The 24,335-nt window shown below is 39.8% G+C and overlaps 1 protein-coding gene across 5 annotated transcripts in view; it reads left to right on the top strand.

Moving 5' to 3' along the window:
* uacab (uveal autoantigen with coiled-coil domains and ankyrin repeats b) overlaps nucleotides 1-24,335 on the top strand; it is a 73,796-nt gene that overhangs the window by 10,244 nt on the left and 39,217 nt on the right. For 2 of the 5 annotated variants that reach the window (XM_057843117.1, XM_057843095.1), the window contains exons 1-2: nucleotides 6,996-7,101; nucleotides 22,440-22,570. In XM_057843117.1, coding sequence (XP_057699100.1) covers nucleotides 7,033-7,101; nucleotides 22,440-22,570 — 200 coding nt within the window. In that variant the 5' untranslated portion in view covers nucleotides 6,996-7,032. Of the gene's footprint in view, nucleotides 1-6,995; nucleotides 7,102-21,363; nucleotides 21,968-22,439; nucleotides 22,571-24,335 lie in introns of those variants that run through there. The other 3 variants (XM_057843100.1, XM_057843126.1, XM_057843109.1) reach the window with 2 other exon arrangements.

Here is a 24,335-nt window from a genome sequence, read left to right as displayed (position 1 = left end):
ATATGGCGATCCAACAATTATCGATACATTCATTGGTCTGGAAATCATTCTACAAAACAACCAATAAACAGAAAAAAAGCTGCTGTGAATATAAATGGGTTTATCACAAAGAGTGAATGAACATTTGTTCATTCGCTGCCATCCCTCCCACTCCAAACGGACTGAACGTCTGTTGCGTTCCAACGGCAACCAATAAGTTGAATATGGGGGCATTTCAGGTCATTTGCCGTTGATTTTGAGGCATTTCAGGGTCACTTCAGGTTGATTGTGGCGCATTTATGGGTCGCTTCCTTTTAATTTTGGGCTACAGAACAGGGAGTGACCCAGGAATCTCCCCAAATAAATAGGTTGTGACGCAAACTCAACAGGAAGTGACCCGTAAATGCCCTAAAATAAACAAAAAGTGACTTGTAAATGTCTCACACCATCCACCAGGGGTCGGGAACCTTTTTGGATGAGAGTGCCATGCCCATGAACACTACATCTTTTTTTTAAATGTAATTCTGTGAGAGCCATACAATATGGTTAAAACTAAAAATACAAGTAATGTGTGCATTTTATATAATTTCAACGCTTTTACAGTACAATTAGCCTCTGAATTCTATTTAATAACATTGTTATGCTATTGTTAATCAATGGTGTGTATTTCTTACCATTAATGCGACTTCTGGTGCTGCATGGTTTTGCTGATGGCTTCGTAGTCTGGTTGATACTTGGTGGGGTTAAACTTCAGTAGGCTTTTAGAAATTTATGCACAGAGCACCATCAGTGCACACCGAAACAAGTTTATCCATCGGTAGATTTTTTTCTTTAGCGAACTCTGTGAAGGACTAGAATAAATCCTCCCCTCTTGTTGTTCCTTTCATAGTCAAAACCTTGCAATCACGCTGAAGTGGGATAAATCGCTTACGTCTTTTGACTCATCCAAAGCGAGAGAAAAAACAGTGGCGCATTTATGTCCTTATGTCCTGCTGAAAAGTAAGACACTCCTTGTCTTTTTTTCTTTTTGCCATCTTCTTAAAAGGGTTTCTAAGATTAAATGACAATGCGGAAAACGACACTGAAAACGAGCAAAGTTTAGTTCCTGATCTCACGTGCACATCGGCCGCTATTTTCGACAGCAAAATACGGCAACCCCACTTGAACAGTGTCTCTGTCTCATCTGCGTTGGCTATGCGATTGATAGATAGATAAATAGATGGATAGACACAACGACATGTAACGTTTGCCACTTTCCCACTAAAATTACCGCGAATCAGCTTTATAGGGGCTGGTTGTAGTATTTGTATATGGACTACGTGTCACATGATCACCCTGGGCTCACGCAGCCAATGGCATGGGACTTGGGGGGATCGAACGTAGCACATCTAGGTTGCTATTTGATGGTATCGTGTGCGAAGTGCACAAGTGTTGTCGGAGCATTGAAAAAGTTATTACACGCCACAAAACTGGGAGCTTAGAGGGACGTCATCACTCGAAATCAATATCTCAAGCCCCCCAACTAACTGCAAAATGGACACGAATTTGTGTTATGCTCGTGCTAGTTATTAGGACACCCCTCTGTTATTGAGAGAGTTGGTGCGCTCCATTAGGCGCGCTAAACTGAGAAAAAGCTACGAGTGACGCCACCACTCGAAATCAATATCTCTATAAAAGCATAATACTGTATCAACAAAACCGTTGCAGCACAAACGATTGACATCATTTTTATATAAATTTGCGTCTGATGGGCGGGGCAACTTCATGGAGGTCCATATAGATGGTCACAAAGCACATATAAAGTGTCCCCCCCCCCTTTTTTTTTTTTTAACTTCCGGGTCATCTACTTGCCGTTGTGTTGCGTGATTTTGCTGCTGTGCTGTGAGCCGTTTGCTGTTGTGCTACGAGCTATTTGCTGTCGTGTTGTGGAAGTTGGAATTCGTGCTTTTGCCAATTTGCAATCGCGCTTTAGGAATTGGGGATCGTGTTGTGGCAGTTTGCATTCGTGCTACGAGCCATTTGCTGTCGTGTTGTGGCAATTGGGGTTCGTGCTTTTGCCAATTTGCAATCGCGCTTTAGGAATTGGGGATCGTGTTGTGGCAGTTTGCATTTGTGCTTTTTACTTTTGCAAAGCGTTTACAATTTGGGTTCGTGCTTTTTTCTATTTGCAAAGTGTTTGGACTTTGCATTTTGCCTGACACCTCTCGGCCACCGTACCAGTCAGTTGCACGACATATATTGAGACAGACAACTGTTCTCACTCACATTCACACATTAGTACAGAGTATCCCCAAGAGCTTCGTACCTGGCTGGCCATACCTGTCAGTTAGTCTTTTTCAACTCTTTATTTGGTAGCTACTAAATAAAGAATCCTAAGCTACATAGATTGAACCCCCCCTTGTATTCATGATGGTTCAGCCATCACGATATAACACAAATACCAATTTTTGCTCAGAACGTTTAAAGCCAGGGTTCAAAAGCAATCTAATACCCCTTTCCCACTGAAACTAGTGGGTCAACGCGCGTTTTTCCAAGCCGATGCATCCCACTAGCAATTGGCATTTGGCACCTTTCCCATTGACGAAAAAAGCCGTGTCGTGTCTTTTTTTTTTTTCACCCGTCTAACCCCCACCCCTCCTCAGCCGTGCGTAAGGTGCGTGACGTCACCACGCTAAGATGCGCTTCGACAAGTGCGACCGATTTCATTCAGTTCAAGGAAGTTAACAATGCAAAGCAACATGGAAGCCTCCTTTCCGTTTGTGTTCTCTGTTTTCATGCGTTTTACTGCCCGCAAAATGGTCGAAATGCAGCAAAGGATCAACACTGTGCTTGTGCTGAGGCAACGTAGGCGACATAAATTTTGGTTTGAAATTGAAAGGAGTCATGTACGTCACAGGAGGAGGAGAAGAGCCTTTGTTTCGTCTGTTATGGCTATTGCTAACGCTGCTACACCGACTGTTCTCCGTATGTTTGATCCGGCCTAGAGCACATGGTTTTTGTTTTTTGTTATGATGCATCACGTACTAGCCTACGTCACCACGTAAATTAGGGTGTTGACTGTTGATCCGGGGTTTTGCTTTCACACTGCATGGCGATCAGAGCCGAGGTGATTTTAACGCGGGTCGCTTGGCGGGTTGATTGACACGGTCGAGGCGGGTCGCTGCACCTTTCCCACTGCCACCAAAAGCCAATTGTTAGCGGGTTGACACGGGTTTTTTGGCCAGTGGGAAAGGGATATAAGGTAGTGAAGCAGGGCGGTTTACCGAAAATTTAGTGTTACCGGGATGGTTCACAATGACCGACGTAATTATGAATATGTCGGTAAATTTCTCTTCAGCCAGCTTTAACTACCGGTATGTGTTTTTTGGCTATGCTCATTCCCCTTTAAGAAAGTACAGCCATTGTGCTGACGCGTGAAGTCATGTGGCTATCAGAAACTCAAACAAACAGAAGCACATTGCTATTAACTGGTGCGCTAATGCTAGCGCTACAAGTGAACGTGATTGAGTCGGATAAAAGGGAAACTGCTACCGGTAGCCAGGCCACAGGCATTTCGAGTATAGCATTAGTCGACACTCATAGTGGTGTTGTTGCCAAGAAAGAACTTGACGCTGGTTGTCTGGAAGTATTTTGGATTACAGAAAGACGACGAACCACCTACATCTGTTTCATCCATTTCAGTCCGAGAGGCTCGGACTGCACCTAACAATCAGTATGTCGCGTTATTTTGTATCTGTATGTACGTGTTTGTATATGTGTGTGACTTCTCTGATATTGATTGATGATTTTATGATGGCACAATTTACAATGGATCAGCTCAGCATTCATCATAAAGTATAATCCATGGTAGCCTATAATATGACAGTTTAATAGCCAGAGGTTAGTGACGGGATCTGTCGTTCACTTGAGTAAACGAATCCATTCCGGTTTGTTCAGTAAAAAGATTCGTTCAAACAAATCGTTCAACGAGTCGTTCGACCCCCTCATCTCCCTCCCCGCCAAAATGAATCGTTCGGTTAGTGAACGGGAAGTAATGTTGCCGAACGAATCACCAAAGACCGCTTCGCAGTATAACTGAACGGGAAGTGACATTGCTTGGTCCCTCCCTCTCTTGCACACAGGCTCCTCATTGACCACTCGTCGTAGTTTCAGAAATGAGTGACAGGCGACATCATTCTGCTTTCACAGACAGCCTCGTCTCCCTCCAGCTGCTGCAAAAGCGAGGGAGAACTTCCGCGTTGTCTGTCCTAGTGCAATGGGATCAAAGTCATGGCTCGTGCTTGCATTTCGATTTAGGAGACGGTTAACATTTTCCTTTTGTGGGGGGAGTGGGGGTTTGGGGTCGGGGGCGCACGGATTTTCTTTAGCATGATCTTGATCACATATACAATGCTGCTGCTACCAGCCAACGCGGCATGCTTGCTGTCACGAAAATAAAAATAAATCGAAAGTTTAATTTCTAAATATGGAACGACCAACACATCATATTTACCTCTCACTCTGTTGTATTTTAGTTTTTATGCTCATCACTGTTATTTTTGGTCACTATCGTTAAAACTAAAGTGTAAATAGCTAGTTGTCAAATGTGCTGCTCTGAAATAAAAACAATACTACATTTTGATATTTGACAGTTTAATTGCAAATCAGTATTAAGATGATCGTATTGAATTTTTGCACTGGTATTAACAAATAAAATAATCCGGTCAGCTCCCCTGTCGTCCCCTCATCTCAGATCGTCAAATGCTGACGAGAAATAATTGTTTGCTCTTTACGATGTTGCCTTTCTACTCTCATTAGTCTGTTAAGAAAAATGTAGCCATATTGCGACATCTCCCGTGTCCGCGTGCGTTGTTTTTGGGCGCTTGAGTAGCACATGATGGACATAATTTGTCATACCAACAAACACCCGACATGCTCTGACACGGAAAAAAATAAAACAGTCGGTAAAAATTGACATGTATATACACTTTCATTGCAAATCAGTATTATGGTGATCATACTAAATATTCTTTTTTTCTGTGCACATGAGGTAAATATCGCTGCGATGAAGCCTCCATATAGTGACAGTTCTCTGCCCCCTTCACTGGCGTCACACGACCACAGCTCACTTTTGCTTGCCTCGTAGCTACCCGTGTTTTAAACTACTTTAAATGTGATAGTATGTCATCATACATAGTCCCGAGTCTGTTGAGAAAAGTAGTACACCAAACCATGCTCGCTAGATTTGTGTGGTGTTTTTGTCTGTTTGAGCAGCATTTGATTGGCTCCACATGAACAAATATGTGACAAAGTCATTTCCTTTCATTTTTTGACTCGTTCACTGCATTACTGGAAAGTCAAGTTAGCAGCAAGCTAGGTCAGGAACCGGAGGACCGAGTCACTGAACGGGAAGTGACATAACTCAGTCTTGCCCCCCTGCCTGCACGCTGGCTGCTTATTGGCTACACGTGGAAGTGAGTGACAGACGCCCTGATTCTTTTTCCGCTCCCTCCCCTGCCCGCGATGAGGCTGGCGTCTGATTGGTCGTGTGCGATGTCAGAAGACGCTACCGCTTGCTCAACGCCCTCCCACGCAGCGAACAAGCCCCAACTTGATAGAACGAATCAGTGCAGATGGTGATTAGTTCGGTCTCGTTCACCCAAACAATTCGTTCAAAAAGAATGAATCGTTCGCGACCGATACAACACTACCAGAGGTATTTTTCTGTATGTGTTTGCTCCAATCTGTGCTATTACTGCCTTCAACTTAAATGTTTCATTGGCATAAGAGTTAGAGCAGGTGGTAATGTGGTCGCGTGTTGGAGCGGGGGGGGGGGGGGGGGGGGGGGGCCTGTATTTAAGAAAATGCTTTGAAAGAAACCTGAAACCTTGAAGTAAACACTTGTGTTGAGTGATCATGTTACAGCAGCCAATAACAATAAATTGTCTGATACTCGGTTCTCTGAAGTGCACTGTTCAAGCCCCTCTTGCTGTAAGTCATTTGTGTTACAAAGACTGGAAGGACACACAGACCTCTACAGGTTGGATAATGGCACCCTGACTACTATTAGGTATCGGGATGAAATCCTAGAACCCATTGTCATAAGCTACGCTTGTGCAGTTGGACCTTGGTTCCTCCGGGTCCACAACAATGCCAACCTCATGTGGCTGGAGTATTCAAGCAGTTCCTGAAGGAAGACCGAATTGATAACATTGACTAGTTCCCACGTTCGCCTGACCTAAATCCATTCGAACACCTCTGGGACATTATGTTCAGGTCCATCTGGCAGAGCCAGGTTGCTCCTCAGATTGTCCAGGTGCTCAGTCATGCCCTGGTCCAGATCTGGGAGGAGATCCCCCAGGACACCCACCGTCATCTCATTCGGAGTATGCCCAGGCGTTGTACGGAGGTCATACAGGCACGCGAAGGCCACACACACTACTGAGCCACATTTTGACTTGTATAAAGGACGTTACATAAAAGTTGGATCAGCCTGTAGTGTTTTTTTTTCCACTTTCATTTTGAGTATAACTCCAAATCCAGACCTCCCTGAGTTGATACATTTGAATTTCATTGATGATGTTTGTGTGATTTTTTTTTTGTTTTTTTTGTTAGCACATTCAGCTATGGAAAGAACAAAATATTTACTAAAAATATTTCATTCATTCATATCTATAATGTGTTACTTTAGTGTTCCCTTTATTTTTTTTGAGCGGTGTATATTTTTTCACGTTATTTCATTAAATAATGACTTGTAACAAATTATATTCAGCAGTGATGGCTCATGAGGGTCTTAATCTACATTTAAATAGTGTAGATGATGAACTAAACTAACATCCGGGCAGGTTTGTTTCATGATGCCATGTTGGCTATTGAAGGTCTGGTAGTGTGACAGTCTGTGTTTTTAGGATTATCGTCTGGCTCAATGGGGGGTCAACCATGAGGTCATCTCCGGTCTTACTCGTCTGTTCACATGCTGTGGAGGCCGGGAGTGGTTTATTTGAAGGTTTTTTTTTTAGCACAACCAGTTAGCCATATAGATGTGTGTTTGCTTTTATATTCTAGACATGCATCATGTTTTGCGATATGTGCACATTTGTTTGCAGTAATGGAGACTTGAGGAATCCACCAGCGCTTATAAAGGTGTGTATTTAAGAGGCCCTGAGCTTATTGACCCACTTTGAAAAGGCTGTAGCTGATATAAACTCTTAATTTCCTAGCAATCTGATTCAAATCTGACTTATTTGATTTTCCAAAAATCCAATATCTATTGACTACAGTCTATTTTCAAACAAACATAATTTTTAGATGAGTGTATTCATTTATTTTCAGCCGTACTCGGTAGGGAAATTAAAAAAAAAAAGTTGTTATACTAGATTCACTCTGTTGGTAGCCTGTCTGTTTTTTTTCTTTTTCTTTAACTAAGGATTTTAAGCAGTGTCTGACAAAGCAATGATAGCAATGATTTTAGATTCAAGTGAAAATGGAACAATATATGATTAAAAGAAATTCATGAATATTTTGTGTATCTTTTCTTAAAGCATAAAGCGAATGACTTCGTTCGATACCACAAAGCGGGGTATCGGAATCCGTATCGGGCATATGTTGACTGATACAGGATTTTCAAAGGTCGAGACTGATTTTTTTTTTTTTTGCTGCAGCCGCTTTTGTAAATGGATATTTGAGGCCAAAATACCTTCCCCCTTGGTAGCGCTAAACAATTAATTCTTTAAGTCTTAGGTCATTATTGTAAATTGGATATTGTTGAAGCAATTAAAAAAAATGCCTGGCATGATCTGTGTGCTTTAAAAAAAATTATGTCTGCTTACAAAATCAGCTTTGGATATCGGCAGTCGATTGCACTCCGTCCTATGATAATACACATTCAGCTGGAAAGCAGTACATTTTCAATTTATTAAACCCACCTGAATGGACTGGATGTATTAGAAACATTTTTTTTAATGGTCCGAGTTCAAGAGGATGATACTGCTAACAAGAACACTATCCTTACTTGAACAATATCCTAACACTATGATTTTCATTAAGAGTGTGATGATCACTCAGTAAAGACTTTGAAAAGCTATTTTAGCAAAATTGTATGCTCTCTCTTGCCAAGATAAGAAAACATATCTTACCATGTGTTTCAAAACAAGCGAGACTGGAGCGGAGCTTTTTGCTGCCTGGTTTAAAGTGACTCTGAGCTTTGCGTGGTCTTTCCGTCAGTCAGTCGGTGGCTGCAACAGCCCATACGGGTGCTTGATAAATCCCCTATGGCCACACTACCCTGAAAACATCCAATCTTAGAATCTAAACAGTGTCTGCCCCGTTAATACTTGGATGGGCAAGTTCCTGAGAATAAGGCCAACATATCAACTTTTTAATTGTAAATTGACCGATGGCTGATATTTTATAGAAATCTATTAATCGGCTGGCCGATACATAGGCTGACTTTTAGTGTCAGGTGCCAAAAACATGGTATGGGGCAACACGAATTCTTAGCAAATGACACTGACCCATCACAGGAGAGCTACTGTTACAACTGACCAACAAGCTACTCATGTGGTCTTTTGGGGCTACCAGGTAAGCATCATGTTTGATTTTTTTGTGGTAAAAGTATGCCATAAAACATGTAAGCAATCATATACTAGTACTGTATTATCCTCGAAATAACAGAACTAAGACACAACTGTTGTAATGCTGAGACTTGATACAAAATCAAGCATTTTGAGCTCATGGTGCTACCTACATTCATATAATGATAATTATAATTATTAGTGCTGCACCAGAAATTCAGTGGCTGAAACTAGAACTCTTTAACTAATTGTCAACTAATTGATCATTAAATTGAATGGCAACAATTTTAATGGATTACTGTAATTTTCGGACTATTAAATCATACTTGTGGTTTATAGTCCAGTGCGGCTTTGGTGTAAATTTTCCATAATACAGTTTTGGCACTTGCAGTTTATAGGCCGGTGTATATTCGATATAAATATGGCAAGTTTTCTTGTAAAATTTGGTTATTGTGGATTAAAGTCAGGTGCGCCCTATAGGCTAGCCTAAGAAAAAGTATTGTAAGCAATAGGGTTGGGGATCGAACATCGAGCATTGATGGGACCCGGTTCTAACAGTCCGGTTCTCCCGGAACCGTTCGAATTTTAAAATTTAGATTCCATGTTTCGGTGCCCTGACTCCGAGCGGGAAAAAAAATTGCTGCCGAAAACCACGAAGAAGCCACAAGAAGCGCATGTTTGCCCATTGCAACTTGATTACAACCATGGACACGGTGAGGCGACGCTCAAACGTTTGGCTTAACTTTACAAAAAAAAAAAAAAAAAAAGACCAGTCAGCTCAGTGCAACATTTGCAAGACAACTATATCATGCAAAGGTGGCTGCACGACCAATTATGCACGAACGGCTTCAATACGAGTGCCAAGTGCATAGCTAGCTGAGTGCTACGTATTTGACACGCTGCGCCGTCAGAACCAGGTAAGTAAAACAATACATTACGTCTGTCTTCTGCTGTCCCAGTGATCTGACCCCGGAATAAGCAGTAGATGATTGATGGAATAGTACGAGAATAAATCGTATTATTACGTAGGGCTATGGTCGATATCATGTATATAGAACTAGATGCAAAATGACAGATTTAATGGCGTTAGATCATGTAAAGAGAACTAGATGTGAAATGACAGACTTGCTAGCGTTAGTAAACAGCCGCCATTCTAAAGCAGTATATGCCTCCGTTAAAATCAACAGTATTAAAAGAATTTTTGTTTTCGAATCTGTTGTTCGTGTTGCTTATTTAGAAAGGTGCAGCCAGATGAAGCATTGAATTTCTTTTTTTAATGAACTCGTAGCAGTGAAAACAGCATAACATCACATAGCATCGTTGGCAGACACTCTCATCTCTTCTTCTCATTATACGTACCTACAGCACCACTCACTGGCCTAACTGGTGTTTTCTCAACATAAACATTGCATGTGTGTATAAACACAACAGAATCGGTTTTTACAAATAAGGAAACAATATTTTGCCCCATCTACATCAAATTATAATCAATAGAAGAATTTATAGTAATGCTTCGTCGTAGGTCCCAGCTAAGGTACATGTATGGCAAAAGAATGAGTAAATGTTTTCTCCGTGAGCTTTTGAAAAATAAACATCTTTGTGAAAGTGCAGTCCTGTGGAAAGAAACTTCATCAAATTCAAGTTCAAAGACTGATATTTATATACAAGTTAAAAATAACCCTGTGAGAAGTTCATATAATTCATAAATTTCATATGAATTGTATTAATAAAAAATAATAAAATAATAATAATAAATTTTAAATTCCTATAGTTTAAAAATCGAGAAGTTAAGACATTAATATAAACTCATAACGGAAACTGAATTGAAACATGGAACCGGAATCGGAATCATTCAAATTCAAACGATGCCCAACCCGAGTAAGCAAACATTCAACCAAACAATATTTGCTTCTGTCACGGCATATGAAAAGTTCTTAATATGGCGTGAAACCTCTACTAATGTTGCACTGACTAGAGATGTATCGGATCGGACGCCGATATGGGCAAAAAAATGCACATCGTATCGGATCGGCAAACACTGAAAAATTCCGATCCAGACTTCCGATCCAGTTTTTTTTTTTAAAACCCGGCCCGGGTTTTCCAGCGCACCGATTTACATAATAAATTCCAGTTTTTGCTTGGGTTTCCCTAAAATCTGGTCCGCATTTTACGGCACACCTTCAACATACTACATTTACATTACCGTCTCCCAATTTACCGAGAGACTTTATCGGTAAAAATGTCAGCTGTGTGGGATCATTTCACCTTAAAGGATGACAAAGACGAAGAGGCAGAGTGCAACATATGCCACAATAAAGTCAAGCGTGGTGGTAAAGCTGTAAGAAGTTTTAATACATCCAACCTAACCAAACATTTAGCGAAATACTACCACAAACAATATAAAAAGTATGTTTAGAAAACCGAAGACAAAAAGAAAGGTCCTACGCAACTAACACTGGCAGAAACTTTTGCTATGCGTGACAAACTGGCACTCGACAGTCCCAAAGCCCAGGGAATAACAAGAGTCATTGCCGAAGAATTCATTCTGGATGACGAGCCATTATCTCTCGTGAGTAAAGACGCACCATCCAACACTTAGAACCACGGTACACCATGCCCAGCCGTCATTACATCCTTGAGCGATTCGGCCGTGGAAGATTCGAGAACGATTCACAAACATCGAAATTCTGATTATTGAAATATGTCAAGTAAAGCGGAACTAATACACAGCGCGGTCTTCGGGACGCAATGAGAAACGGACCGCATTGCGTCCCGAGAGTAAACATCATACTTGTCATAGACCCGGGTAATGCCAATGCTCAACTCACGGCTTTAGCTCAACTCATGCCGCTGGATAAAAAACACAAGAATACCTGACTGCTGCTGACAGCCGCTATAAACTACGTCAACATCGTTTTACTGTAGATAATAGATATCATATGTACACTGTAAATTCTAACAAGTTAAGTTTACTTAAATAAATTGAGGAAACCGATTACCTTGGGAAAAGTAAGTAAACAAACTTGTTGTGTTAAGTAGTGTGGAATTATCAAATTTAAGTGAGTGGTACTTTTTTTTCTAAGTTGTGAGAACTTAATGTATCTTAGTAAAGTTAAATTCAAATCAAGTTGTTACAACTCAATTACTTTGAGTCGAATTAACTTTAATATATTGTGCCAAAAGAAGTGGGCTTTACTTGAAATTTGTATTACTTTACTTGAGGTATCTTAGTGTAATCCACTTCAATAAAGTTGACATGAACTCAATAAAGATAAGTAACAATAACTTAATGTACTATGCCGAAGTAAGTGGGCAGTACTTATATTGTCTGGGCAAAGCCCATTCATTTTCAATGGCAAAAAAACAAATGTCCCCAAATCAACAGGAAATTACCAAATATCAATAGGACATGTCCCCCAAATGACCTGATCTGTCCAGGACACGCCCCTTAAATGTCCCAAAATGACCAGGTCACGCCCCCTAAATGTCCCAAAATGACCTGATATGACCAGGACACGCCACCCAAATGTCCCCACATGACCTGATATTAACGGGACATGTCCCCCCCAATCAACAGGAAGTGACCTGATAGGACCAGGACATGTCCCCCAAATGTCCCCAAATCAACAGGAAGTGACCTAATATGACCATGACATGTCCCAGAAATGACCCCAAATCAGCAGGAACTGGCCATATATGGTCTCTGAAATGTCCAAAAACCAACATGGGCGGGGTTAAGATCTTCATCTTCACACAGCAAAGTCCAGAGTAATTTCTACAGAAATTGCAGTTTCTATAACATATCTAGTTTCGTCAACTTTAAAATAAGAATTCACAAAATGGCATTATGGACATGTTTTTTTTTTTACTTTAGTATTTCCAAAAATATGACAACACAGCAAAAAACAGACTTCGTAACAAAACGGCTTGGCTACATTTAGTCTGTAAAAATAAAAATACAAACTGATAAATAAAAACTAACATTCAGAACACATCATTTCCCATTACACATATTCCTTGCCAGAACATCTATGGCCTAGAGCTGCAAGCACTAGGCCAAAAGTAACTTCTTTAATGTTTGCAGTTTTGGTGTCCCAGGTTCAACAAAACCTTCTGAAAAAACTCAGTGTTTTTCATAGTTTTGGGGTATTCAAGATGCAGTGCAAAAATTAAAGCAAAAACAAGACAAATTGCTTTCGACATTGTGGGAACCTCATCCATAACAAGGTTCCCTTCAAGGATGATCGCAATGCTGCATGGCGTTAGTGGCATGTCCTCCGGTATGACTTGCAGAACCCCAACAGGAACTTGGACAAAGTCATCGGAAGAGTCTGAATCCTGCATTTAAAATAAACACAAATCCAATTAAGATGGAAAAACATCACACACACATTATAGTGTGTTCACTTTGATGATTGAAGTGCCTGCACATAATCATAGAGAACAAACCAAAACTCTGTAATACTGTCTTAGAGAGCTCTTTAGATTACGAGCAGGTGGAAATGGCTGCATTTCATCACTAAACCTGCACAAAAAGGTTAAAAAAAATCATATGTGGGACATCAAATTTGTAACTCCCAACTGATTCAGAATACGTCACTTTTTGTGACATCCCCACCTAAAATGGAAAAAGTATTTTTTTTCCTTTGCATTTGGCACCTTATTTTTGAAGTAAAACAACATTTAACTCGCCCATTTCACTCTTTTATCATTTGACACATTATTTTTTAAGTAAAACACATCATTTTACTCACCCATATAACTTTTTTCGCATTTGGTGCACTTGTCAAGATACTGTGTCAGACGATATCCCAATTTTAACTTTAACAACTTTTTGGACGTGTACTGATTCAGAAAAAAGGCGCCTTTAAATGTAACATAACTGGCGTTACACACGTTTACATCCCAGCACTAGCATGACTTCACGGAGCCCCCCCAAACACGCACACGTGCATACCCCCGCACCCCTGCGTCCACACACACTTCTCACCCGACATTACAGCTTGTTACACTGAGCTAACTAGTTAACTCAGAAGCATCATGCAAACCGCTAACAGACAGGACCGGCCGGCGGAGACATGTTAGCACAACACGTAGCTCACGGCTACACCGACTGGTCTAGTATGAATCCGCAGGCATACACACACAGGCGAACATGCCAACATGAAGTCTGAGTGGACTTTCTTCCAACAATTCTTATTTTAAACATTAAATGATATTGACAAGGTAAGAAACAAAAGCTTTACCTACCAAAACCAAGTCAGGGCAACATTCAGTTGGCGCAATGGTTCTGTTCTGACCGCTTTCTCGAACTAGATGCAAAATGACAGACTTGACGGCGTTAGCAACATTGAAGTATTGAAAACTAGTTACGTTAGTAAACAGCCGCCATCTTAAAGCAGGAGACTTCCCTAGTAGGCTGTTGTGAACCTTCCAAGCGAACCTAATTAACTTTTTATCTAAAATACTCCCAAATCGGCAAAATCATGACTTGAATCTATCTTCAAAACAGTTTTAAAACTTTCACATGTCGAAAGTAGACAGAAGGGAAATTATGGAATAACGGGAGCAATTTTAACAACTTTAACAGTTGATTAGCAAAATTAAATAAATTGTAGTTTAAAGCTGCTGATACAGAATGGGGTGTTTTATTTACTTTTTTGAAAATGTTAACTTGATACTGAAATAGTCGTTTATTTAAACCTGAGAGGCTTTTTATACAATTTTTGTAACTAATGCACGAAACATTAGAAGCATCTAATAACTTGGGTGGTTTGTGGGATTTTCCACTGAGGTTGTTTGTATTTTGCTTTTTTAAGACAGTTTACAATATTATTTGCACGTTTTACTGACTGACTATGCCATTTCTGTTTGTTATTTATAATGTTTTGTGTTTGTCACTGAATAAACAGGTCAGTTTCTTGTTACCAACCATTGTGTGTTATTCAAACTCACCTAATTCAGCTGGCTAGTTGTTATCAAGAGTACTAAAACCTTTTTCAACATGAGTCTGACAACTAAGTAAGGAGGCTAAATAACTTTAAACTTTAACACATGCTCAGATAGGCCGGTATTGGTATCGGATCGGAAGTGCACAACTATATTGGTATCGGATCGGAAGTGCAAAAACCTGGATTGGGACATCCCTAGCACTGACACAAATTTCTTGATTTAAACTATCATTTTGCAGAAGGCAAGATGAGATTTTCATTATTTTACTTTAAAATGTGTGCAATATAACAATTCTGTGCACTAAATGGCTGTAGCAAATGCAATAGCAGTATTTTTTCCCCTCATTTTAAATCTAATATATGTCATAGATTTTTTTTCAATGTTTGCATTTGTTGAAAATTGCAGTATTTACTATTCTATGCCCTCAGAACGCCTTTTCAGTGGCAGTGCCATTTATCACATGTCAGTGTGCCTGCTACTGCTACAGACTGTAGCACACAATTGTTTTTCAAAAAACAATGTATTTTTTAAATTTATTTTAAATGTAATTTTACTTTAAAAGGTGTGCCGTATAATTGTTTTTATTTATTTAATGGAAGTGGCCTGCAGAATTGTTTTGTTTTCTAGTAGTTGCTACTTCCACTATAAAAAAATGATCAGTTTTTAAAATACATATGCATTTTTTTAGATAAAATTTCCATGTATTATTATGTATTATTTTGTGCAAAGACAACACATTTCATAAAAACAAAACATAAAATTACCTCCATCACTGTAGTTTTCTTAGGTTCATTAGCAGACAAAAGGCAGAAGGGGGTGCTGGCATGTTGCATTGCAGGGGTGTCCAAGTCCGGTCCTTGAGAGCTGCTTGTTTTCCATGTCACCCTCTTTTACCACACTTGAATCAGATGATCAGCTCATCAGCATGCTCTACAGGAGCCTGATAACGATCCTGATTATTAGATTGGTGCCCAAGTCCAGTCCCCGGGAGCCGCTATCCAGCTTGTTTTCCATGCCCCCCCCCCCCCCCCCCCCCCCCTTAACACACCTGAATCAAACGATTGGCTAGTCAGCAAGCTCTGCTGGAGCCCAACAATCCTGATTATTTGATTCAGGTGTGTTGTTAAAGGAGGGAGACATGGAAAACAAGCTGGATAAGGGCTCTCGAGGACCGGACTTGGGCACCACTGTTGCATTGCATTTGGTTCTTATGTGTGTCAACATGTGCAAAAATATTTTGGAATGGTAATAACTTTATTCAGAATTTTAATTTTATGTATTTAAAAGTATCACAATCGCAATACCTGTCTGAAAAATTGCAGTTAAATATTTTGATTAAAATTGTGCAACCCTCGCATGTTTACTATGTTTTTATAAAGCAGGGTGGAGACTTCACTCAAATGTTATTTGTTCGTCACAGAATCCTTGTTAGGATTAGGGGCAGGTTTGTACATGCGTATTCTGAACTGATCTTGATCTAGTGTCAGGAATGTGGTAACATACAGCAGGAACTCATCTCTAATGTTCCCTCAAATACCAATCAATCCTCTTTATTTACAGCAATTACTCATCCCCCTCCGTGAATATCATTGTACTTTTTTTTTTGCACACAACTCCGAGTCACCTGACTTTGGGAACCTGCCGATACCGAATCCCGATCTGATACCTAAAAATAATATTTACTTTTTTTTTTTTTTTTTTTTTTTTTTTTTTTTTTTTTTGAACAAAATTTCCAAACATGTTACAATACTGTTTACAGTACTTCCGCTTTTTCTGGGTGCGTTGCGGAGTATAAAACTTACGTTTTTGTTTGTTTCGGCAATGCCACTGTATTTCTTGATTATTTTGTTACTTTTTGGCCCTGAAAAAAAAAAAAAAAGTTAAAAACCCGATCCTTTTCACCCGATTCAGATCCCCTGAAAAATGGCCCGATCGCCCCGATTTCTGATCATGTGATCCGATCGGAGACGTCCCTAATACAGACATTAGAGTTGGGATTAAACTTGTTAAACTGATTTTACTGCATATCCGTCTGTAAAGGCAACATATATGAACATATGAAAATACATTTTGTGCAGATAGAATTTTAATACTAAGCATATTAAATATTTAATAGTTATTTACATGTAATTGGTGCATTAAACATTTTATATATAAATATTGCTCCAATACCAGTGCCCACATTATTTGTGTTAAGCGCTTTTGATTTATCTTGTGGTCATTAGAGCTTTTAGCATGAGTCTATATAGTATATAATGATGATGCATCTATGTAATTTGTGGATACAATACCAGCTGGTGTGTGTTGTGGTTGCGCATACAGTATACATGCTTGCGTGTGTTGTGATTGTGTGTCTCATTTGCTCAATGGCACCTAACCCCCTCACCCAAAACATGATGTTCAATGGAGATGTCCCGCATCTGATCACGTGATCGGAAATCTGGCCATTTTTAGAGGATCAGATTTGCGCTGTTGAGAGCTTTCTGTTACGTTTCTGCCTTGGAAACTATACATTATGTCTAAGTATTTTACATCCAAACCAACCTGTTAATATGCAGTATACTGTATGTGTGTTTATGGGGAAAAGCTATAGGAATGAAATTTGTTAAAGGGATTCACGAGTATGAAGACTTATAGGCCCTCATAAGCCACTTTTGTTCCCTTGTACTAAAATACGTTGTTAGAAACGCATACAATACTGCCATTGATTTAAAAAATCTATAGTATTAAGTACATGTTTTGAACCGTGGAGGGCGCCATGTTTTACGCGCGCAATGCACGCTGGGAGTTATGAGTTCCCGATGTTGTACCTGCATCCAATTCCAGCTCATCAGCAATGTATTTAAATTAGGGCTGTCAAAATTATCGCGTTAACGGGCGTTAATTAATTTTTTAAATTAATCACGTTAAAATATTTGACGCAATTAACGCATGCACTGAATGACCATCTCGCACATTGCCTTAACCAGATAACAATGAGGCCGTTTATGGACATTAAGAGTGAAGAGAATGCCACCGGCCGCTTGGGGGCAGCGCCGTTCCATACTAATGTTATGTCTTCTAAATGTGGGAGAATTAGTAGTTGTGAGATGTTTATGCTGTATGCACAATGCAATGCAAATTGCTATTTATGCTCCACACATGTTTTGGTAAGTTTTCTTTCTTTTAGTGGCAATTATGTGTCTCTTGTTGTATTTTGGGTAAGATATGTACAGGGATATATATTTTATAAAGGCGAGTGGACACAGGCGTTCTTTGGACCGCGCCGTTTATTGGCATAAGCTTCTCCTTCACAACAAACATAACTATCGTTTAGTGAAAGCACAACAAAAATAATATTCCTATCTCTCTCAAAAAAATGTTCACAAAAAGAAAAGCACTTCAGTCTATAGTCCCGATACCGATACCTGGCTGTGCAGTATCGGCCGATACCAATACCATACCGATACCACCCCGTTTATATATATTTAAACCCCCCAACACCGGTCCAGCGCCCTTCCTCTGGATAGCAGTCCTGCTCTTGCAGGCTCAAAGTCATTATGTTCGTTCACGTTTCGTCTTCAGATGTTTTGTCAGGTTCGAGGTATTGAAACTGGCCGATTGAACTGAGTCCACATCTCGAAACTTTCAGGCCGCAAATCTTGCATGCAGCCATTGATTTTAATCGACGGGATTTCTATTGTCAAATATTTCCCGACCGCCGCCATTCCTCCTGGTTTATTTTTCCTTCATATGAAAAAGCGCCCTTGTCATTGGTCAGGAGTGGCTATTGGCCCGTTCTCATTGGTCTGGAGCAGGCCAATAGCGATAGCTGCTTGGTGTTCACGTGTCATCACACAACCCAGAGACAGAGTGTAGTGAGCGCTAGGAGAAAAAAATAGGCTGCGGTCAAATGTTATAATAATGGACCGGTAAATGGTATCGGCGCCGTCTTTGTCGGTACTCGCCGATACCGATACCACCATTTCGGGCCGGATCGGCGCCCCCTGCCGATACTAGTATCGGTATCGGTGCATCTTTAGTTTTAATATAAAATTACTATAACTTGTAACTATAACATTTGTCTTTTAAAAACTACAAGTCTTTCTATCCGTGGATCACTTTAACAGAAAGAATGTTAATAATGCCATTTGTGGATTTATTGTTACAATAAACAAATACAATACTTATGTAAAGTATGTTGTATGTATATATCCGCCTTGTGTCTTATCTTTCCATTCCAACAATAATTTACAGAAAAATATGGCATATTTTATAGATGGTTTGAATTCCGATTAATTGCGATTAATTACGATTAATTAATTTTTAAGCTGTAATTAACTCGATTAAAAATTTTAATCGTTTGACACCCCTAATTTAAATTGATACTAGGTAGGTTCCCGAGATATTGACTTGCTGCCTTTTGACAATTTGTATTTGTGGTTGCATTCTTGCCTTGTTTTTTTTTTTTTTGTCCGGCTGCTGCCCTCGTTTTTGGAATCTCCTATTTAGAGTGCATTATTTGTTTTCGACCTGCTTTTGGGGCCCTTTGGCTCTCACCGCGGTTTTCCGTTTTAAAAAAAATTTTTTTTTTAATTGATCCCCTGCTTTCACGGACCCTTTATTTGTCTCCCTTTTCACGATCGTGTGCTGTGTTTTGTGTGTTCAATGCACCCTTGTATGCGCAATCCCTCTTTTATAGTTGTCTGCTTTGGGGTCCAACCTTGCCTCCACAATCGCGGACCGTAACAGATCTGTTATATTTTAAAATATGAATGTGTTCAATAATGACCGTTCATTAAACGTGTTCATGCACAACACTGCAGTATAATGCCCATCCCTTTTAGTCAATCAGCAAGTTTGCAGTTTGTATGAATGATAGATTTTTCATTCTTTTCCCAAGAACGGTCATTACAAAACAGGTTACCTTCCATGATCAGCTGTGCTAAAAGAACCATGTTTAAGTGTTGTACACTTATATCCTCCCTCTTAAATAAATGAAATGCATTCAATATTGATTGAAATGTAAAACAATATGCTGCAATACATGTTCAAAAACCTTGCAAGTTTGGAAAGTCAGACTTTGACATTTCAGAACCTAATGTCATAGATTATAAATACATATACAGGATACAGTATGTCATAGTCTTCTATGATCATTTTCACTGCTGCCGTCATAACCTCGTGAAACCACATCTGTAACATCAGTAGTTTGGCAGCATCAGTTTACATGTTGGCCTGCATCTTTATATTTGTGCGCTTGCAGTAAGCTGTTATTAGATGACTGGCTTTCTATTTGCTGTCAGTGATTTCATCCATTAGGACATTAGAGATGTGTTAGTCCAGCTGGGAGAGAGGGAGGAAACTAAAGTGTTGTGAAGAATTACGGCTTATACTGAAGGGGTTGAAAGCCTGAGTTAAAGATGACAGAGACCTCACACTAAAATATTACCAGGCAACAAGAATGTGTGAATAGTTAAACACTTTGCATGTGCCAGGTGATGTTATACTGCCGAGGTCACTGTTTAAATAGCAACTTGACATAGTGACATGCTACCTTTTTAGATGCATGCAAACAAGGCAAATATAAAGCTGTCATTTTAACATAGACATGCAACCGTATTATTATTAGCAACAGTATTTAACTACAGTATTTTGGAAATACTTGCAAAGTTGTTTCACTGATGTGAAGCATAAGGGTGTAAACTTCATGAGAGACTGATACAACAAGATTTTTCAGCTTCGGAGGGAGCATTCGTTTATCAGCTTCTGCCAAAATTTGTGATCGTGTCTTAGATTATTTATTAGTGTTTTTAAACAATACAAATACACTATGTGACTGGATTACTGAAAATGTGTATTGTATTTGTCTAAATTGCCTGCTCACCTCAAGGTTTTTTTGTTTATTTGTTTTTGACTGCTAACAGCCCTATTATTAACTGGTACATAAACGGACTGACAAACAAATACACACACAAGCAAGCCCCTGTGAAATATTTACGTGATGAGCTCTACTTGTATGTTGTCTGGCTAGTTGCCATTTGGCACCTTTGTCCCCATTCGAGGGTGAGCAGCTTTCGTAAATTGACACCCAGTTCTTCATAAGATGTGTCAAATGGAAGAGGATTGTTCATGTTTGTACATCTCAGGGCCACTTTGTTTACCCCACTCCTGCGCAGAGGCCAGTAACATGAGTCCCCTTTGACCTGGAAATTGGGTCAGTTAAATAATCCTTGCATCTCATTCACTCATTTATGTGTGTGACTTTTCACCTAATCAAGTGAACTTTGAACTCTGTGTGTGGTAGTATTAGTATGTGAGTAGGCTGCAGTCTTGGACAGCTGGTTGTAAAAATGCTGACGTTTAACCTTGCTACTGTGGAACTCTGATCATGGGGCTTTGTAAAAAAAAAAAAAAGATCACCCTCTCGAGACTGACGGGTGACCAGCAGCCATTACCCAACTAATATACTCTAAGTGTTAATACTTGGAGCCCTTCAAATGTACAAACCCTAATTCCTCACTGACATTATTTTCAGATGGAGACATGTAAGGTGTATGATGGGGGTAGTAATGTAAGCACTGTCTTTTGGATAGCCTCCTTCCTGCTGGGAGTGGAGACTCAACAGCCATTACTCATGGTGCAGTAATGTGTAGTATGTATTCTTGGCTCCTGTCTTCCAATCAGTCACTATAGAAAGGTTTGCAAGTCAAAAAAAGAGGTAGCCAGTCTGCAGGCTGTCTGCACCACTGCTATTTACCAGGGAGGGGGTGATATTTTAAACCGGAGAGCTCACATATTTACCTCATTGAGCTTGACTGACCTTGCCATTTGTTGGGGGTTAAGGCACATGAGACCACAGACAGTGAAAAGAAGCTGGGAAAGAGAGGCTCTCTTAATAAGCAGCTTGTGTCCAGTGTTTGCAGTCAGTCTGAACGCAGTCCAAAGAAGAGGAGGAAGACTGTCAAAAAGAAAATTGAGTACAGCAACTCGTTTAAGATTTAGACAAGCAAAAGACATTTCGTGGAGTTGAGTGGTAGCCAAGCTGAGCTGACTTTCCCCCCCGAGGAGGAGTTGCAGTTGCCGGCCAGGGCAGGTCCCAAGGCTGGCAGGGGCTGGCCCGACTGCTTCTCCACCTCTATTTCTTTCCTCCTCTTCCACCCTTCCTTATCCTCCGTTGAAGACCCGACTGCTGTGCAGTGGTGAAGTTACAGGTAGAACCTGTAAAAATACAAAAGCTGAAATTTTGCTCTAATGAAGAACACTCCAGAGGATGAGCCTTTTACAACAGGACCTCCGGTGAAATCCTGATCCTTGTTTTTTTTCTTTTTTTTTTTTTGTCACTCACCGGCTGAGTGCATTGAGAAGATTTTTTATACTTTTCCTCTCCATTTTTGTTGTTTTTAAAAACCGGAACCCTGGCAACCTTTTCGGTAGCACGGTGCAAGGACCAGCTCCACTCACCCAAGATGAGCCGCTGGCTGAAATGCACCTCCATGCACTTTGTAGGTACTTTGTCGGATAAAGGGAAAAAAACCTAAAAAATGCTGCTTTAAAACTGGTTTCATCTTTGTTTAAAAATAATATTGTGATTGAGCTAGGCAAATCGTCACCTTAAAAAAAATTTTTTTTTCTTTATAAACATAGAAAAATTCAACAAGTGGTTTAGTTTTTTTGTGTTTCCTGACAACAACAAAAAAAGTCTCGGCAATATTTTTAAGAAGGTGATAACGTTTACTTTTACTATATGTTCTTTAGGTTGTTTGTTGATGCCCAAATCTGGCAAAAGAGTTTTTCATTCTCACTGGCTTTAATTTCCTAAATGAACGAAGAGTGCAGCAGTGTCTGATTTAGCTGTCGCTTTGTGTTGGGTGCTTCACATTCCATGATTTTTTAAAATTAAAATAATTAATTACATGCAAGTGTGTAGTTCCTACTCAAAATCAGGTTTGCATTGTTGTTTTTTATTGTTGTCAGAACACAGACTGGAACAAGTACGATGATCGGTTGATGAAGGCAGTGGAACGTGGGGAAGTGGACAAGGCGGCTGCTGTTCTAAGCAAGAAGGGTATAGTCCCAACAAAGCTTGATGTGGAGGGACGCTCTGCGTAAGTAAACAGATACATGCACTTCATGCTCAAGCTCCCGCCCAGTGTGTTGACATACAACAATAGACCTTTTACAAAACACTTAATAACACCTGATTATCAAACTATCGATCATCTATCTATTATAAACATTTAAAAAATACAGCAAACATTTTTTTCTATCTCCCTCTTACAGTAGATAGGACTTTTTTTTAACTGTTTGCTTAGTTCTTAACTGCTTGATAGGACTTTTTTAACTGTTAGCTTAGTTCTTAACTGCTTACTCAGACATATTTTGATACCTTTCTTTTATGACCTCAAGGCTTCATCTCCCTGTCCGACCCTCTAAAAAATTGCAATAAAATCCTCACAGTTATGGAGGACGTTTCACATGTCAACCTCAAACCTTCATCCAACTGCCTTACATTTTTGCCTCACAGTGGAACACTAGTAGAGCTCTTTATATATCCAACTTGTCCCTTTAAATGGCCATCTGCCTCTGGAGGTCAGTGTGGGAGTTGATTTGAAGAATGTTTTTGGCCTCTTGAGGCTTGACCACACTGGCCATGGGTTGTTTGGATTGTTCTAACAGGAAATGACTGCCTGAAAATTCATTTTAGAACCACTGTTGGTTCACTACGTTAAGCCAGACAGATGTTTTGGATGATGAAATCTATTTTGGGGATCAGTTAACTTTCTGAATGTCCATATTTTGCATGGTTGCATATTTTTTCAGGGAGCCTCCCAGTTTTTTGCAAAGATGATGTTTCTCAATGTTTCATAAAAGGAAGCAGATTTATCCCCAGTATATGGCTATTTCCATGTTTGGTGTTGTGAAAAACACTTGAATAGCTTGTCGCTTTAGACCAGGCATGGAAAATGGTGTGTATAGTCCTTCATCTTGACCACACTGTGTTCAAAGCGCTTGACAAAGCTTACATAGAGAGACATACACACCTGTAGGCAGCTGCTACTATGCAATGCAATGTCATGCCCACTAGGAGCAAAATAAGGCTTTGTGTCTTGCAGCCCAAATTCTTCAAGCAATTCTAGCTATACATGTAAAATGCTTTTAACAGCTAAAAATCGTCTATACTGTATTTCTATTCATAATAATGTGCTTTAACTTACTGGAACTTATTGGCTTGTCTACGTTTAGTGCAGTGTGCCGCACAACAGATCAAAATGTCTAAGGCATTCTGGTGGCTGGAAAAGCAGGGAAAGAATGTATATTGACTTGTGGTTATTAAACTGTTCTGTATAAGGGAAACTAATTACAAACTGCAAACTCATCAATTACATTATCTATGGCTGGATTAGCATTGTGTAGTAGTGATGGATTTAGGTGCTCATCTGAGTAAACACAGTTTATTCCTGGCAGGGGTAGTTTGCCACACCTGCTTAATTAGTGCAGATGTGATTGCATGCTGACAAGGAGTCAGCTGCTAAAATCAATTGGATAGCGCTCGGAATGCTCTTTTTTTATCCCTGTACTAACTACACGGTGGTGCCCTTGTTATTGAGGATTAGCAGTTATTCAGATAGGCATTGTTTGTTTTCTTTTAACAAGTTTGACATGCCTGTGTACTCATCAATGTTAAATAAACAGCATAATAACTTTTATTTCACACATTATAAATATACTTTATAAGGGAAAGTAACATTCGCACTTCCCTTATATTTAGCAATGGCAATAGACAAAACTTTTGCTGAGTTAACTTCGGGCAGATTACCGTAATTTCCTGAATATAAGGCGCACCCGTGTATAATGCGCAGCCCAAATTTA

This window comes from Corythoichthys intestinalis, chromosome 1 (genome assembly GCF_030265065.1).
Source record: "Corythoichthys intestinalis isolate RoL2023-P3 chromosome 1, ASM3026506v1, whole genome shotgun sequence".
Lineage (NCBI taxonomy): Eukaryota > Metazoa > Chordata > Actinopteri > Syngnathiformes > Syngnathidae > Corythoichthys > Corythoichthys intestinalis.
This window is presented reverse-complemented; position numbering and strand designations above follow the sequence as displayed.